The 19102-nt window shown below is 44.1% G+C and overlaps 1 protein-coding gene across 1 annotated transcript in view; it reads left to right on the top strand.

The window, feature by feature from the left end:
* The window catches only part of PLCB1 (phospholipase C beta 1), a 990679-nt gene that overhangs the window by 760788 nt on the left and 210789 nt on the right, over window positions 1-19102 (top strand). The window contains exon 15 of the mRNA XM_075339307.1: window positions 4312-4385. Within this exon, the coding sequence (XP_075195422.1) occupies window positions 4312-4385 (74 nt within the window). The remainder of the gene's footprint in view (window positions 1-4311; window positions 4386-19102) is intronic.

The following is a 19102-nucleotide window of genomic DNA, read 5'->3' as shown; positions in this document are numbered from 1 at the left end:
ATAGAGAGAGACAGACAGACACAGAAACAGACAGAGAGAGACAGACAAAGACAGACAAAGGTAGAGAGAAACAAAGACAGAAAGACACAGAGACGGATAGAGACAAACAGAGACAGACAGACTGATAGAGAGACAGACTGATAGAGAGCAACAGACAGAGACGTATAGAAAGAGACAGACCGACAGAGGGACAGACAGAGAGATCAAGAGAGAGACAGGCAGACAGGGAGAGAAACAGAGAGAGAAAGAGACAGACACAGAGAGAGAAAGAGAGTGGGAGAGATGGAGAGTCCCGGACAACGCTGGCTACTACAACTAGTGTACAATAAAAATGGATGCGTCAATAAGGCCTTAATGGAATCTTTTACCAGGATTTTGTTATCCCATCTGAAAGCAGCATGATAGCTGCAGAGCCCCTGATTCCAGCAGTGTGTCACTTACTGAGCTCCTTGCTGTAATTTCAGTGAAATCGCTGTTTTATCAATTGCAGATCTAGCAGTTCTCTGAATGCTGAGCTCGGGATAACCCCACCCAAACCCCTGATTGGCAGCTTTTTGTGTCCACTGTGCATAGGCAGAAAACTGCCAATCAGTGGTAGGGGAGGGATTATCCAGAGCTTATGAAGAGACAATACTACATGGCAGTGGATTTACCAGCCCTCTAGTGATAATCCTCTGCTGATAAGACAGTGATTTTATCAAAACTACAGCAAGCAGCACAGTAAGTGATACAGGATCTCTGCCTCTGCAGTATCATCAGTATTGTATGTCCTTTGTAATTACTGCAGAAGTGAGAATAGTTCCTAGCATTGTGCTGACAAATAAACTAAGGATTTTTTATCCTATTGCTTAGATCCTATTTTATTTTGGGGGCTTATAGTGCCCATGATGGGGATCCCCATTGATTGTTAATCAGTATTTGTTGTCCGTCCTGTCAATAGCATCATTTTTTTCTAGTCTCAGTGTTCAATATCCATTATTTATTTCCACAATGTTCCTTGTAAATGACGGCCTTCACTCTGGGAATCATTGGTGAGATTTATCTCCTCTTATTTTCCTTTAGACTTCATTTTACAGATGGGAGGTTTCATGTAATGAATGTTTGGACTAAGAAAGGCCCCATTGTTCTGGCATCTTCTTTTTTGGGAATGAAATGCTCAGCAGCAGCCCCTTCCATGATTTTACGCTTCCTTTATTCCACCTCTCACCTCAGCAAAAAGCACTTTGCTTTGTTAGTTGCGCTTTTTGTCCAAAGCACCTAAACTCCTCTGTGCTGCCGGAGGCCATTTCTATTGTGTTATTTCCCAGCTGTATTCCTGTGCTCGGCTATTCTTTAGCGTCACACTGTTCTTAGTTATATATATTTCATTAGTTTCAAGAATTTCAGACAACTCTAGGCAATATGGCTATCACGTTATCATGTCATGTACCATTTATGTACACGTCAGGGATCCTAAAGGGGCTTTATAATTATAATGCACCCACCTTTTATTGGGAAGTCATACATTTTTAAGCACTGGACTCCCACTAATCAGACTGAAGTACCAGGCACTGTTGACTTAGGACACAAGCTATTGCGTCTCTGTTAGCAATTATGAAGAAGTAGCTCTTGCTGGACAACCACATCCTCTTCATTTTACCAATTCTTCATACTGGGATCAAGTCCCCACTGAAAGTAATCATCGCCAAAACTTGTATATGGTCATCAAGGATATCTGTTCTTTACAATAAATAAATCGGTTACATTCAGTGTTTAAAATTGGTTTTGACTAATACATACTGTACATTCCTAAAATTATCACATTTACCCTCCAAGTTTTAACAGCTTTTATCACAGGATATGTAATGACAGAACAGGGGCCACTAGGCTGGCCCTCAGACTCAAGACCCTGCGCTGTCCCTTATCTCAGAGGTAGACTTGATGGTAGCCAGGTCCGAGCCCCCAGTGTGACCCTGTCCGAGCCCTGATCTTACTTCCCCTCTCCAGGAAGGCCAGGAAGCGCAATAACAAAACCCCACAGAAACTACATGGACAAAGGAGAAAGAAAACTCGCATACACTGAACTCAAACAAAAAAGGAGAGACAATATGTGTACAGGAGAATATTAAAGGGAAGTAAATGCCGACAGTAAAACTTCCACACCACTCAAAATCGCAACTACAGATCACCATAAACAAGATTACCACCAAAACTGGAATGGCTGGAGCTATGCTGAAGTTATCATCAGCTCTGAGTGGCAAGATCCAGAATCTTATATAGGACAGAGACAGCTGTTATTGGTAATCAGCACCCTGAGCTCCTAGCAGAGTTCCCCAACTCCTGCAGGACTGAGGAACAGATTACATGAAACAGCCGATACCCAGCTCTGGTTGAACAACTAGGATATATCAGGATGCCTGTCAGGCTCTGCAGTGTAAACAAAGCCTAATGCTGCTGTGACACCTAATGGGTCTGGACCTGAACACTACATGACAGCTTTTTGAGTCTTTACCAATAATACAACTAACCCCCTTTTTACAGAAGTAGGAGCCACCACCATTTGTTTTTTCTAGTCTGGTTCCTATAATGCATGTCTGAGGGTCATAAGCCAAACAAGCATGGAATGTATTTAAGAGGCCACACATGTATGTCACTGACGCTCCATCACAGGTATTGACTAGCTCTAAAAAAGGAAAATTGCAAAGAAAAAACTTTCAGCTTACCATCATACTGTCATGAGTAAAAACCCATGTAGTTACACGGAATACTCCAGGACGACATTCCCAGAAAACAACAGGATGTGAAAGTGAAAAGATCCAGCACCAGATAAAGTCCCCAAAAAATGATGTTAGGTTAAAAATCCATTTATTGAAAATCCATTTTTTATTTAATAAAATAAAAAAGGCATTAAAAATTGGAAGGAAACCTGTAAACCCTCTAAAAAATTAATAAGGACCTTTTTTTGTTGTCTGAAATGTGTAAGTTACATGTTTCCTTCCTATTTTTAATGCCTTTTTTATTATAATGCTTCTTAAATAAAAGGATTTTTAACCTAACATCATTTTTTTTACTTTATCTGGCTCTGGATCTTTTCACCTTCACATGCTATCTCTAAAGAAGTAAAATGGCCGTACATGGCGGCTTTGGTCACAACACGGGTCACGCATCCAAAGATCACTGTATGCTACTGCTGCATTGTAGCATAATTCCCATGAATGGGGCCACATTGTAACCTGCAAAGTACTGGGACACGCAAGTTCCAAAAAACCAGCTGGTTTTGACTTTTTGAAGTTTGCTTGTCATGGTACCTTGCGGGTCCTAATGTGACCCCATTCACTTGAATTAAACAGTGGAAAACATCGATTTTGGACCATGTGTTCTGTGTTGCAGCCAAAGTCATCATCCAGCCTCAGCCTTAAAGGGAATCTGTCACCAGGTTTTTGTTTCCCCATCTGACAGCAGTGTAATGTAGGGGCAGAGACCCTGATTCCAGCGATGTGTCACTTACTGAGCTGTTTGCTATCATTTTGATGAAATCAATGTTTTCTCTACTGCAGATCTAGCAGTTATACAGAGCTCATGAATATGCTGGACTACCTGGCAGCACGCCAGAAAAACTCACCAAAAAACGCATTTGTTTTGGTGCCAACTTTTTTTTTAAAGACGTCAATCGTTGTAAGGGCTACAGAACGCTTGAAAAAATACACCAACAATTGACATACTGGTACATCCGCAGGTTTCCCGCAGCTGCTCCCCGGAATCCGCAGCTATTTTTAGTTGCGGGATTCCAGCGAAATAGCTGTGGTAAACCTTCAGGCATTCGTGCGACTTACCTGCGGAAGTCCCGGCCTCTATCTCCATAGTGGAGGGCCGTGATTTCCGCAGGTAATTCCGCAGGAATAATTAACATGCAGTTACGTGCGGCTGTGAGACATCCGCAGCATATTCCGCAGCTACACATACCGTAGTATGGACACAGCACGCCCCATGTCCCATAGGATAACATGGGGAGTGTCTGTACATGCAGAAACCTGCGGATTTATCTGGAAAATCCAGAAAATCCGCTGATTTTCCGCAGATAAATGCACAGGTTTAATTTCCCGTGGGCACGCACATAGCCTTACAGTGAATGATGCTAATCACAATATAAAAACTATTTGAAAGTAACATAATGGTATAAATTTAGAAAAACTGTAAAAAAAAAACCCTTATATTATGCATTTCTTTTGTCAGCTAACAAGTTTTTAAGTTTTACATTTTTATCAATTAAGATAGTAAAATATAATGAGGAAAAAAGTTTCAATTTAGTTTTTGGTTTCTTATTCATTACAGGTGAAGCTGACATTGAGAGTGAGGAAGATGATGATGACGACGACGATGACTGTAAGAAATCTTCTATGGATGAAGTAAGGCTCCTCCTATACATATGATTTTTTGAAAATAACCCATAATACTGAATAATATTGGCTGTTACTTAAAGGTTATTCACATCTTTCCATATATTGGCTGATACAGAGAATCTTGCTGTTTCCGCTTGCCTTCAAACTCCTCAGCGCATATACAGGGAGGATCGGGAACCCCCTTCTAATGATTAATGCTTTATTAAACATGCAATATTATAACTATAGAAACCATATTTTTCTATATTTCTATGGTCTGGATTTTTATCCAACAAATTGTGTTGTAATCTGTCAATCATGGAAGTCTTTAAAGGGAACCTGTCACCAGATTTGGGGCCTATAAGCTGCGGCCACCACCAGTGGGCTCTTATATACAGCATTCTAACATGCTGTGTATAAGAGCCCAGGCCACGCTGTATAACGTAAAAATCACTTTATAATACTTACCTGAACGGTTGCTGCGGTGGAGTTGGGTCATATGGGCGTCTCTGGTGCCGGCGCCTCCTTTTTTGGCCATCTTCGTCCTCATTCTGAAGCCTGTGTGCATGATGTGTCCTACATCATACACACACGCCGGTCCTGCGCAGGCCCTCAATGCCGGTGAGTGTGGATGACGTAGGACACATCATGCACCCCGGCTTCAGAAGGACGACAAAGATGGCCGAAAGAGGAGGCATCGACACCGGAGCTCGGAGACGCCCATATGACCCAACTCCACCGCAGCGACCATTTAGGTAAGTATTATAAAGTGATCTTTACGTTCTACACAGCGGCCTGGGCTTTTATATACAGCATGTTAAAATGCTTTATATAAGAGCTAACTGGTGGTGGCCGCAGCTTATAGGCCCCAAATCTGCTGACAGGTTCCCTTTAAAAAAAAATCTCCCTTTTGGGAATTTTTTAAATGCTTTGACCTGAGAAGATCCACTGACAAAATATTCAGGCTAAAAGAATAAATCCTAATGCAGCTGTTTGGAGAACTGAATAGAGATGGTGGGAATTGTGCTGGTCATGGTTCACCAGCTTCATCAGTCATCATTGGCCACAGGACAGGATTCCTGAGAACTGCCTCCTACCTTCCAACATTTCCAGTTCTTCTTTTGATTAGCTCATTTGGCGCAACGTTACAGTATATCACGTCATAAAGATGACACTGTGCCAGAGTGGCTAATCAAAAAGAAAATCAGGGATGGCTTCAGGTAAGAGTCAATACTCAGCGCTCCAATTCAGTGACCAATGATTACCGACTTGGCCAATGCACCAGGTCCTGTGAATCAATTCACTCCAACTCTAGAGCTGAATATTCACTAATGGACTCCATTGATATTTTATTTGCTTTGGGTTTCTGCACATTCACCACAATCCCCTACTACAGTATTGAAGAATGTAGTCTTCATTGACAAGGTGGCATCCAGAAGTGTATGGTGTTTGAGGGGTTTTGCTATGGATAATCCATCGTATATCGATCTTGGCATGGCTTAGATCTGCATTTGATGGCATTTGTTGCAGCTAATCACCGGACTCATTGGTCAAGAGATTGAAGAAGAGGTTGCCATAGCTTCTGGTCTACCAGAGACCATCAAAGTCGCAGATGTTAGGCTGGGTGTGTATACTATTTGTATTTTATCCACCCTTCCTTCTGCAGCCAGCTATATAGTGTAACTAGGGTAACTAGTGACAAGCGAGCGCGCTCATCACTTCTCGATAATCAATTGAGCATTGGGGTGCTCTGGCATGCTTGTAACTTGGCCAAGAAGGGAAGTTGGTCGAGCGCCATGCTCAAGTTCCTACCCCGCTGTTAAAAAGCTAATTAACATTTGAGGATTGACTGCCATACACGGTAATGCTGTAGCATCTAATGGATGCACCAATTCTGCGGTGGCTGCGGGCTAGTATTTTTAGCCTGTGAAGGGTCAAATAACCATGGACCTTCCCAGCTTGATAATATCAGCTCAGCTATCTGCTTTACCTTGGCTGGTTAGCAAAAATAGGGGGGACCCCATTTCGTTTTTTTCCCATTTATTTATTTATTTATTTAGTTCCAAACAGTGCCTTGTGAGTCAGAGATGCAAAAAGGCATCTTCCCCATGCTGTTTCCATCTATTTCAGTGGTTTACCAGCCCCCCCCAGCCCCCCTATTAGGGTCTTCCGAAAAGACACTTGTGTTTACCTCTGATTTGCATTACACTATGTGCAGAATCATTAGGCAAATGAGTATTTTGATCACATGATAATTTTTATACATGTTGTCCTACTCCAAGCTGTATAGGCTTGAGAGCCAACTACCAATTAAGTAAATAAGGTGATGTGAATCTCTGTAATGAGGAGGGGTGCGGTGTAATGAAATCAACACCCTATTTAAGGTGCGCTTAATTATTAGGCAACTTCCTTTCCTTTGACAAAATGGGGTCAGAAGAGAGATTTGACGGGCTCTGAAAAGTCCAAAATTGTGAGATGTCTTGCACAGGGATGCAGCAGTCTTGAACTTGCCAAACTTTTGAAGCGTCATCACCGAATTATCAAGCGTTTCATGGCAGATAGCCAACAGGGTCGCAAGAAGCATGTTGGGCAAAAAAGGCGCAAAATAACTGCCCATGAATTGAGGAAAATCAAGCATAAAGCTGCCAAGATGCCATTTGCCCCCAGTTTGGCCATAGTTCAGAGCTGACACGTTACTGGAGTATCAAAAGGCACATGGTGTGACATACTCAGGGACATGGCCAAGGTAAGGAAGGCTGAAAAACCACCACCTCTGAACAAGAAACATAAGATAAAATGTCAAGACTGGGCCAAGAAATATCTTAAGACTGATTTTTCAAAGGTTTTATGGACTGATGAAATGACAGTGACTCTTGATGGGCCAGATGGAGGGGCCAGAGGCTGGATCAGTAAAGGGCAGAAAGCTCCACTCCGACTCAGACGCCAGCAAGGTGGAGGTGGGGTACTAGTATGGGCTGGGATCATCAAAGATGAACTTGTGGGACCTTTACAGGTCGAGGATGGAGAGAAGCTCAACTCCCAGACCTACTGCCAGTTTCTTGAAGACAACTTCTTCAAGCAGGGGTACAGGAAGAAGTCGGTATCGTTCAAAAAAACATGATTTTCATGCAGGACAATGCTCCATCACATGCATCCAGCTACTCCACAGCTTGGCTAATAATTCTTCACACACTGTATTATATATCATCGTTCCTCGAGTCGAGCCTATCTGAGCGTCCGACCTGCCCGATTCAAGTACGAGCACTCGAGCATTTTCGTGATCGCTCATCACTAACTGTAACACATAAAAGCTTTGGAAGTTTAAATGGTCAAAATTTTTGATAAAACCAAAAAATAAGTTTAACTAAAATACATGTGATTAAGTAAAAACAAAATGCCCAGAATATGTCTATCCTTTAAAAGCATATTTGATATTCCCTCTACTAGAGGTATTATTAGATATTCTGCAGCGAAAGTGCAATCCGCTGATCTCTATCTCAGGCAGCTGCTTTCCAGACATCTAATGGACTGAAGTACATCACGAATTATTATCAATACACTCAAGTGCTGTGTCTCCTGCAACAGTCAAATGTGTCACCTGCATCCCTTGCCAAGAAAAGTAGACTCGATACTTCAATTATACAAACACCAGCAACCACTGCGTCTGGAAAATAACTCTAACCTTAGGAAAAACTAGTAAATGTCTCTGAAGGCCCAAAATATCACCTCCACCCCATCCCCTTCCCAAAACAAAGAGTATTAAAATATAATAATCTACCGAACATGGAAATCCCCTTTAAGAGTAGTGGTCATTGGGGTAAGAAGTCATTGTCACACTGTGACTAACAGAGTTTTACCAGATCACAGGAAAAACCCCAGCAGGGGCCACAACATTCAGGGTACACAGGACCCACGATACAACAGAGAGTCCTAGCACTAGGTAGAGGGGTGCAGAGTCACCACTTGCACTTATGGGTGGTGCACCCAAGCATGGTAGTGGTCGCTTAACACTAGCTGCGAGTACCTCAGCATGGTAGTGCTCACTCATCACTAGTTACGAGTACAGAGCACCCGAGCATGGTAGTGCTCACTCATCACTAGTTGCGAGTACAAAGCACCTGAGCATGGTAGTGCCCACTCATCACTAGCTGGGAGTACCGAACACCCAAGCATGATAGTGCTCGCTCATCACTAGCTACGAGTACAAAGCACCTGAGCATGGTAGTGCTCACTCATCACTAGTTACGAGTACAAAGCACCTGAGCATGGTAGTGCTCGATCATCACTAGTTACGAGTACAAAGCACCTGAGCATGGTAGTGCTCACTCATCACTAGTTACGAGTACAAAGCACCTGAGCATGGTAGTGCCCACTCATCACTAGTTACGAGTACAAAGCACCTGAGCATGGTAGTGCTCGCTCATCACTAGCTACGAGTACAAAGCACCTGAGCATGGTAGTGCTCACTCATCACTAGTTACGAGTACAAAGCACCTGAGCATGGTAGTGCTCGCTCATCACTAGTTACGAGTACAAAGCACCTGAGCATGGTAGTGCTCACTCATCGCTAGCTACGAGTACAAAGCACCTGAGCATGGTAGTGCTCGCTCATCACTAGTTACGAGTACCGAGCCCCAAGCATGGTAGTGCTCGCTCATCACTAGTTACGCGAATACCGAGCACCCGAGCATGGTAGTGCCCACTCATCCCTTTTTGTATAAGCTTATTACTTCAAAAGAAGGCAACCAAAAAAAAAAACTGTTATGAATAGTGAAAAGTCTTTCCCTATGTAATATTGCACATATTCACACTGATGGAAACTCTCAGGTTAATAATCTGTAGATTTGTTTTCCATTAGAGTGGTTGATTTTGCCCAGTAATTTGTGTTAATATACTGCGACTTCTCTGCGTGACATTTTTCTGGTTGCATTCCTGTGGGCATCACGGCCACACATCTGCGCCGTTAAATGCCAGCTGTCTCCTTTTTCCTGTGTCCTCGCCAACATCTCCTCTCCATAGACACGTCATGCGCTGCCCCTAACACACATTTCTTCTACCATCTCAGTTTAGACAAGAACAATCAATCTTTAATTATGTTGCAGAGGTTACTTCTTCCTCCCACTCAGGACCAACCCTGCACCTAGGTCAGCAATAGATGCCCATGAGCTGGAGCTCAGTGCGGCCCCGATGCTTGGGCATTACTTATTTTTAAAGTTGGGAAATGAGTGAGTAGTAAATATCCATTGTTACAGTGTCTCAATCTACGGCGCAATCTTTATAAATTATAAAGAGGTTTTCCGCCACAATGCATTTGCTGAATAATCCAGTAACAAATGGACGGTTAGGGAAATTAATGCTTAGCTGAGGCATAATGCTGAAATTATATGGCATCCAGTAGCTGTAAAATAAGGACATTTACTGTTTCTTACAGAAATAAAATATTAAAAATAATCATATTAAAAAATATTAAGAATTTTTGATCTAATAAATGCAGTTTATTCCATTATGTTACTGGAAAAATTGCAAAAACATTTTACCACATCATTTCCCACCATTTATTATAAGTGGTTAGAGTTGAGCGGATCGGTCATAATCCGGGTCCGGCGGATCCGGATCGGGTTGCCGCAGAAGTCCGGATCCGATCCGGAATCCGCGGCCATGTAGATCAATGGGGAGCCGGATCCGGGACGAGAGAGAGAGAGAGGGAGAGAGAGAGAGAGAGAAAGAGAGGAGAGGAGAGGAGAGAGAAAGAGAGAGAGAGAAAAAAAAAAAAATCGGATCCGGATCGTGCACCCCGAATCCCGGGTACTGGTCGGACTCGGATCGGGCTCTCAAACCGTGCGGATCTCGATTTTGCGGGTCTGGGTCCGCTCAACACTATAAGTGGTCACCATGGCACATAACACAAGTGTAGTGGATTAAATGTCACACATTTCGGTCCTTCCAGTGCTTGGCGTCCTTGTATACTTTCCATCTTTTGCCCCAAAGGATGCCATGCCCGACGCTCCGATCTCCTGTGTGGTGCTTATTGGCTCATTCCCAGTGTCCTCATCCTCGGCTCTTCTGCCCTGGTTTATCTGATTCATCCATATGCCCACACGTCAGCCATCACTTCCTAGCTGTCGCAGGTTTCCCTCATTTTGACTTAAGTCCTTTCGATACCAGTTAACTGATGTCTGATCTTTTTCTGTAACCCTTGACATTTGACCTATCTCCTGACCTTGTCTTCCCATCTGTTGCTTTTCTGCTTGTCTACTATAGTGCCAATCCTGACCTTGGCCTATTTATTGTTGTGAACATAGTCCAGAAAACAGAAGGTTGATCCTGCACCAAAGATCTTTGCAAAAATAAATTTCTTTTTAATTAGAAAATCCTTTAAAAACCAATATCAATAGTAGGCACCATAAAAATACACAAAATGGTTACATAAGGTATGTAGAAAAGGCTTTAGTCAAAGCTTTTTGGATGACAATCATTAATCAGGTAATGGCTGTGGACTGCCATCTGAAAGTCCAAATCAGAAATTCTATTTGCAAACTTGTGTTTCGGGGTGTTTCTCCTCATTAGTGCAAAACAAGAGGTCTGATTTGGCTGGATAATAGGCCTGTGACGGGGGTCCTAGAAGTAAAGTCTCTACTTGTGGAAAGTGCAAAGCCGGTATTAGGAGTCTTATAGGTCATGCAATGCCTCTATCAGTGGTCTTTTGTCCAACCAAATCAGACCATTTGCTTTGAACTGAGGAGAGGCAAACATTCAAAACACATGTTTGCAAATAGAGTGGTTTGCCTTTTATCCTAAGTCAAGAGACAATGCTTGTTACAGTGTTTTGGACTTTTTGCTACTTCCGGTAGGTGGCACTAGAATTTAAGTCCTCTTCCTCTCCAAAGTGGCAATTTCCATACTTCATAAGGGATGTAAGTGTGTCGCCCAGGTACTCTGTTCCGGTCAGTGTATAACTGGGGAATGTCACTTTGGTGGCCGTTGCCTGGTCCCGTGCCCTGGGTGCTTTTTAAAAGGGGAATATTTACCGGGGATTTTGAATAAAGTTCACGCGTGATGCCACTTGCGGTTTGCGGCTCTGTGGATGGAGCCGTCGCTGCACAGTTTTCACTACTAGGGCTGTTCTTAGTGGCAGCCTGGATGTTAGGCCCTCCGCAAGCAGGGCCAGGCCCCAGAGGATAGGTAATGTAGATGGGTGTTGAAAGAAAGTAGGCCACACAAGGGGTTGCAGTGTAACTGGTTCCTTTTCTCAAAGTACACAGTATGCTGGAAACTGGTCACCTGAGGCCGGCTGATCTCAACCGCAGGTCCCTTCAGTCCTAGTGCCAGTTTAGTGACCTGGTGGCTTCCTTCCCTTGCACCTGTTTTTGGTTGGTGGGTCCCCGTGACTTGAAGCAACCCTCCTGGTTGTCTTTAACGGCAGTCTGTATGACGGTAGTGTGAACCCTGTGGTACTTTACTCACTGCTTGTTGGTGGTAACTGGTTACACGAGGCCGGCTGCTTTCATCTCCAGGTCCCCTTCGTCCCAGTGCCAGTGTAGTAATCTGGTACCTTCTTCCCCTGCACCTATCTCTGGTTAATGGGTCCCCGTGGCGTAGGGCAACTGGGGGTCCCCGTCCGGTGGTTTGTCCACTTCTGTCCGCCTGACAGTGGCGTGAACCTTGTGGGTTTGGAGTCTCTGGTCCTGGCCCCGATTTTCCCGTTGCTATTGTGTCCCGAACTTCAAGGCCAGTGAGGTCCTTGATGGTCCCCTCACTGTGCAGATTTTATCCGGTCTGCCTGGAGCATTTGCCTGACCTAGGATTCTGTACCCCGTTGATGCGTGGCTCCGGGAATACTCCACCGTACTCCACCGGCAACCAACCGCCTGGGCCCTCAGGTCACCATCACACTCCTGTCAGAGCAGCTGCTCACTTCCTCTGTCACGACTAACTAACTACTGTCTTTCTGACAGTTCACTGTCTGCCCCTCCCACCTGGTCATCTAGTGGACTGGATTGGCTCCACCTCTAGGTGGCCATCCATTGGTCCAACCATAGCCTAGTACCAGTCTATGGGGAATTTGTGAAAAACAGGGATTAACTGGAGTGTTTGGTTGTTAGCGGCACTGGTCTTGTTGGTCCCTAGGGGGTAGGCCCTGCATCCTAGTGGGGATGCAGTACCTTGTAGCTCCCTGATGGCTTCAGGGGTGCTACATAAGTATTCTGTGTTGGCTTCTATCAATACTAGATTTCATGGAGTTTTCTAATAAAGAAAAGGTATTGTTTTTTTTTTTACCAAAAAAGTTGGATTAAAATTTTGTTTTCTTCACTACTTGCAAGAGGTTCTGCTCCATCATACCAGTATAGGAGGGCTGCATAAAATCTCCTTGTTAAAATACTCTGATTACCATGACTTTTACCTGCCTTGCTGATTATCTTTTGCCTGCCAACTTGGAATTGCCAGTCTTTTCACAATGGCTCTTACTAATGAAGACAACTTTAGGGGCAGCGACCTGGAGATTTCTTTCAAAGAAATCCAGAGCCCTATATAAGGCCTCCTTCAGACGTGCATATAAGACACATATGGGAAAAAATAGTACCGGTGGTTTCCATCAGTGTTCCGTCAATATACCATCCATGTAGTTTTTACCATCAGTGTGTCGTCCGTGTTTTTCCTCTATGGATAAAGAAAGAATGAAATTACAAAGCTTCTATATTTTGCAATGTTAAACACAGATGCCACCCGGCTGCTGTACGTGTTTTTCATTGACCCATAGATGTGTATTGGCTTTTGTCATTCATGCTGTCTCTGTCTAGTTCACATGAACATACAGTCAGTGTGAAAACACCGCCATGTTAGGATCACTATAAGTTATAATGGGTACATGTGGTATAGATGAAAAAAACAGATGCCACACCTACTGGAAACACGGATATGTGAAGGAGATCTAAGGGTGAGTACTAGGAAACCATTAGATCCCCACTCTTGAATTCAGCCCTAAATCCTTTGCAAAGCATTGAGTCCAATATGCCAGTGTCCTTGTGCTTGCATGGGCATCTTCTGTACTATAGTTGGGCACTGATGATAACATGGAGGAACCAGTAGAAAAATGTGGATTAGTCTGCACTGCTATAGATAGATATGCACATTGTCTCTTCAGTAAGGAATAGACAAACTCTAGTACCACCTATTGGAGGTAGCAATCCTAAAAGTCAAAAGTGGCCCTTTAATGAGTCTTGTGGTATGACTAAGGGGTACTTTGCACGCTGCGACATCGCTACTGCGATATCGGCGGGGTAAAATCGAAAGTGGCGGACATCCGGAACCTATAACGACGTCGCAACGTGTAAAGCCTAGATGCGCCGATAAACGATCGCAAAAGCGTTGAAAATCGGTGATCTGTGCAGTGTCGGTCATTTTCATAATGTCGCACCAATAGGAGATACGATGTTGTTCCTCGTTCCTGCAGCAGCACAGCAGGAGTGAGGAACATCTCCTTACCTGCCTCCACCGGCTATGCGGAATGAAGGAGGTTGGCGGGATGTTTACGTCCCGCTCATCTCCGCCCCTCCGCTTCTATTGGACGCCTGCCGTGTGACGTCGCTGTGACGCCGCACGACCCACCCTCTTAGGAAGGAGGCGGGTCGCCGGCCAGAGCGATGTCGCAGGGCAGGTAAGTGCGTGTGAAGCTGCTGTAGCGATAATGTTCGCTACGGCAGCTATTAAAAGATATCGCATGTGCGACGGGGGCGGGTACTATTGCGCTCGGCATCGCTAGCCGATGCTAGCGATGTCGCAACGTGCAAAGTACCCCTTAAGATTTATGCCAGATCAGAACCTCAATTTGCAGACAATGTTTCGGGATGGTTGTCCCTCGTCAGTGCAAAGTATGAGATCTGATCTGGCTGTATGAGAGACTAAGACGGGGTCTAAAGGGGAAGCTATTCTCCTTGTGGAGACTGACACACCATTGTAGCATGCCAGTGGTTAGGAGACTTTAAGCCATAATGTTCTGCCTTTTAGTATTGCTACCTCCATTAGGTGGCACTAAAGTGTATTTACTTCCTCACTGAAGAGACAATTTGCATATTTTCAAGAGGAGCATTGCAGCTTAAAATCTCCTCACCATTGGCATGCTGCAATGGTGTGTCAGTCTCCGCAACGAGAATAGCTATAGATAGAGAAACAATGATCCATAGAAGTGTAAATGGCAGGGTGGTTTATGTCAACTCGTTTCGAAGTAAAAACAAACTTTTACATCAGGAAAAGCCACCAAATTATTTTTCCTGATGTAGACATGTGGATTAGAGTTTCTCTATCTATAGTAGCACAGACTAATCCACATTTTTCTACTGGTTCCTCCATGTTATCTTCATACCTATGTGTTACATCTCGTGGCTCTCCTGAGGCAAGGACTGAGGCAGTCTCCCATTCCTTGCCTGCCACGAGCACTCCTGCTCAGCAGCGCCGAAGGTCTGCCAGACTGCGCAGTGTGCAGGAGATACCTTCTCAGAGAGGCAGCAGAAGGGTGACACCTAGTGGTTCTCCTGTTACAAGGAGTGAAGCGGTCTCCCATTCCTGGCCTGCCGCAGACTCTCCTGCTCAGCGGCCCCGAAGGTCTGCGAGGCTGCGCAATGTGCAGAGGTTTACTGCTCAGGGAAGCAGTGAGATTCCCGTTATCTCTGCACATTGTGAGACCGAGGATCCCGCCTCTATTTCCCAGAGGCAGGAGGGTGAGCATGTGCAATGCGTGGTGGGTCCTGATTCGCTCACTGACATCACACGGCTTGATGACAAGGCTGGTGACGTGGTCAATCCTGACTGGCCAGGCTGGGACGTCGTGGACCCTGATTGGGTCAAGTCCGTCATCTCCGCCTCGCGCCCGCCCTCGGGTGGAGCTGCACCTCCTTAAAAGCTCCCCCTGCCATCATGGCGGCGCGCGACCGTCCTTCTATGTTTGGATGTCTGGCAGCGTGCTGCCACGCCACTGCTCAGGCATTACTGTCTCTTGTGGGCTTGGCCCTTGCTGCTCCGGCAGTACCTCGTTTGCAGGCCGTGTTCCTGCCTTGCTGCTCCGGCAGTACCCCCGTCAACAGGCCGTGTTCCTGTCCCAGGTGAGCTCCTCAAGTCTCCATTGGACTCACCTGCTTATTGAAAGCACACGTGCGTGGGCACCTCTGTGCTACCCTCGTGCCATATTCTCGTGACTTCCACTGGCACACGTGCGTGGGCACCTCTGTGCTTCCCCGTGCAACAGGTACACCGAGACGTGAGATCTGTGCCATACAACCCTCACGGGTTAGGGCAGATCGGTGTACATAGATCGTCTGTGACATTCCAGACGATCGCTAGCAGCAACCCGCTCACTCTTCACCCACCATAGCGGCGGTCCCTTACACCGCACAGTGGACCTTGACCGGCGGAAGCAGTCCATTTCCCATCTTGGCACGCTTCCCCGGGTCCCCCTCGTAACACCTATGGGTCGTGGATCTTATGGCAGCTGTATTAGCGCTTCATACTGGTTGTGTCGCACAACCCTACAAGGTGAGCAGCCAGCTTTTGACACTACATTACCTCATATTTGGGTAAGACCCTATTGCCCTTGTTTATCCACAGAATCATTTTCGATAGTTGGACACTGTCTCACATCAACATTTTCTAATTACAAATTGAGAACTCAGGCCCGTAACTTCCAAAGCAAAAAATCCCCATCAATTCAGTGGGAGCGCAGCTCCTGAGCCCTACTGATGTCCCGCCAATAACACGTTTGATCGATACGTCAAAGTTCTTCACCAGAAAACACAGTAAATATGAATGATCTTATCATCCGGCAAGATTGTCTCATGTATCAGCCTTCACTGCTCCCATGTGGATGACGGTGATACGCCGCAGGTGATCACTTACACTAAGTAGTGTGTCAGATAGAAAGTGCTTAGATGCTTCTACCGCGAGTGATTATATACATGCGTCTGATTATTTATTGTGGCTGCTTCCGAGAACCATTGATTTCCTACTAAAGATGTATAATGCCCCCATTTTCTGATTTGTAAATGTATTCGGCATATCATTCGTTAATTAAGAGATTGATGCTGTGGATTTTACCCCTTACATACAGTATGGACCATATGTTTTAATAATAAATGACTCTATTAGGTTTATTGGAGCTATGAGAATATTCCAATCTACATATTTAGCTGATATGTGATTTCATTGCCTTTTTGAGAAAAAAATGAGGAGTATAAAATGAAGAATGAGCTACACTATATGGTTATAGAGCAACTATGCGTAATAACAAATCATGTCTGTTGTATTTAACAGACTCAGCTCTGCCTCTACTGTGGCTGGACGTAGAACTGAAGTATCACACGCTTCCATTACATGTTATTGCTCTATAGCTGGGTGCACAATCTAGAGCCCGGGGGCACATGTGGCCAAAATGCCAGTATACTGTATGTGGCCCCCAGCCATCACAACCATAATTTCAGTCCAAGTTATGTCTGTAAAATAATGGACTGCACTTGGACCGATGTTATGCAATGGGGCAGTGCAGACGAGCAATTCTTTGCCACGGACTGAATCTACGTATGAAAAAATTGCAGCATTCACTAGTTAAAGGGAACCTGTAACCAGGATTTTCCCTTATGAGCTACGTCCACCACCAGTGACTCCTTATATACAGCATTCTAGAATACTATATATAAGAGCCCAGGCTGCTCTGTATAACTTAAAAAAAGACCTTTATTATACTCAGCTGCAGAGTGGTCCGGTCCGACGGGTGTGGCTGCTGTCCGGTCTGGCACCTCCTCTCTGCGGCGATTGCCATCCTCTTTCTTCTGAGCCTCGAATGAATGATGCTTCCTACGTCATCCACAGAGGCCGGCATTAAGGTCCTCCACACTGCTGAGGGCAGATCAAAGTATTGTAGTGCCCATGCGCGGCCAGTCTTTGACCTTTCCTTGCACCCAGGGCTGTGGAGTCTGTAAGCCAAACCTTCAACTCCGACTCCTCAATTTCTCTTGCACCGACTCCGACTCCGACTCCCACATATATTGCTTATAGTTAAGTGAAAAATGTATTGTACTGCAATGTGAGCATCAGACATTTAATCATTTTTATGATACAATAATCAAGATATTTAGATAGAACATAAAATACATTTATTGGAATACAACTTTAGGACACAAACTAATAAATTGTAAATATGTAATACACTATGTAATATATATATATATATATATATATATATGTGTGTGTGTGTGTGTGTGTGTGTGTGTATATTACATATTGTATTACATATTTACAATTTATTACAGTTTGTGTCCTAAAGTTGTATTCCAATAAATGTATTTTATGTTCTATCTAAATATCTTGATTATTGTATCATAAAAATGATTAAATGTCTGATGTTCACATTGTACTACAATACATTTTTCACTTAACTATACGCAATGTACTTAATGTTATTTAGTATGTTTTTGTTGAAAACTGTTGTTTGCCACTTACATAGTTTATTACATAGTGTTATATATATATATATATATATATATATATATATATATATATATACAGTTAGGTCCAGAAATATTTGGACAGTGACACAAGTTTTGTTATTTTAGCTGTTTACAAAAACATGTTCAGAAATACAATTATATATATAATATGGGCTGAAAGTGCACACTCCCAGCTGCAATATGAGAGTTTTCACATCCAAATCGGAGAAAGGGTTTAGGAATCATAGCTCTGTAATGCATAGCCTCCTCTTTTTCAAGGGACCAAAAGTAATTGGACAAGGGACTCTAAGGGCTGCAATTAACTCTGAAGGCGTCTCCCTCGTTAACCTGTAATCAATGAAGTAGTTAAAAGGTCTGGGGTTGATTACAGGTGTGTGGTTTTGCATTTGGAAGCTGTTGCTGTGACCAGACAACATGCGGTCTAAGGAGCTCTCAATTGAGGTGAAGCAGAACATCCTGAGGCTGAAAATAAAGAAAAAATCCATCAGAGAGATAGCAGACATGCTTGGAGTAGCAAAATCAACAGTCTGGTACATTGTGGGGAAAAAGGAATTGACTGGTGAGCTTGGGAACTCAAAAAGGCCTGGGCGTCCACGGATGACAACAGTGGTGGATGATCGCCGCATACTTTCTTTGGTGAAGAAGAACCCGTTCACAACATCAACTGAAGTCCAGAACACTCTCAGTGAAGTAGGTGTATCTGTCTCTAAGTCAACAGTAAAGAGAAGACTCCATGAAAGTAAATACAAAGGGTTCACATCTAGATGCAAACCATTCATCAATTCCAAAAATAGACAGGCCAGAGTTAAATTTGCTGAAAAACACCTCATGAAGCCAGCTCAGTTCTGGAAAAGTATTCTATGGACAGATGAGACAAAGATCAACCTGTACCAGAATGATGGGAAGAAAAAAGTTTGGAGAAGAAAGGGAACGGCACATGATCCAAGGCACACCACATCCTCTGTAAAACATGGTGGAGGCAACGTGATGGCATGGGCATGCATGGCTTTCAATGGCACTGGGTCACTTGTGTTTATTGATGACATAACAGCAGACAAGAGTAGCCGGATGAATTCTGAAGTGTACCGGGATATACTTTTAGCCCAGATTCAGCCAAATGCCGTAAAGTTGATCGGACGGCGCTTCATAGTACAGATGGACAATGACCCCAAGCAAACAGCCAAAGCTACCCAGGAGTTCATGAGTGCAAAAAAGTGGAACATTCTGCAATGGCCAAGTCAATCACCAGAT

The sequence above is a fragment of the Anomaloglossus baeobatrachus genome, chromosome 3 (genome assembly GCF_048569485.1).
Source record: "Anomaloglossus baeobatrachus isolate aAnoBae1 chromosome 3, aAnoBae1.hap1, whole genome shotgun sequence".
In the NCBI taxonomy this organism is placed as follows: Eukaryota; Metazoa; Chordata; class Amphibia; order Anura; family Aromobatidae; genus Anomaloglossus; species Anomaloglossus baeobatrachus.
Note: the sequence above shows the minus strand (reverse complement) of the source record. Positions and strands in the feature narration are given on the sequence as shown.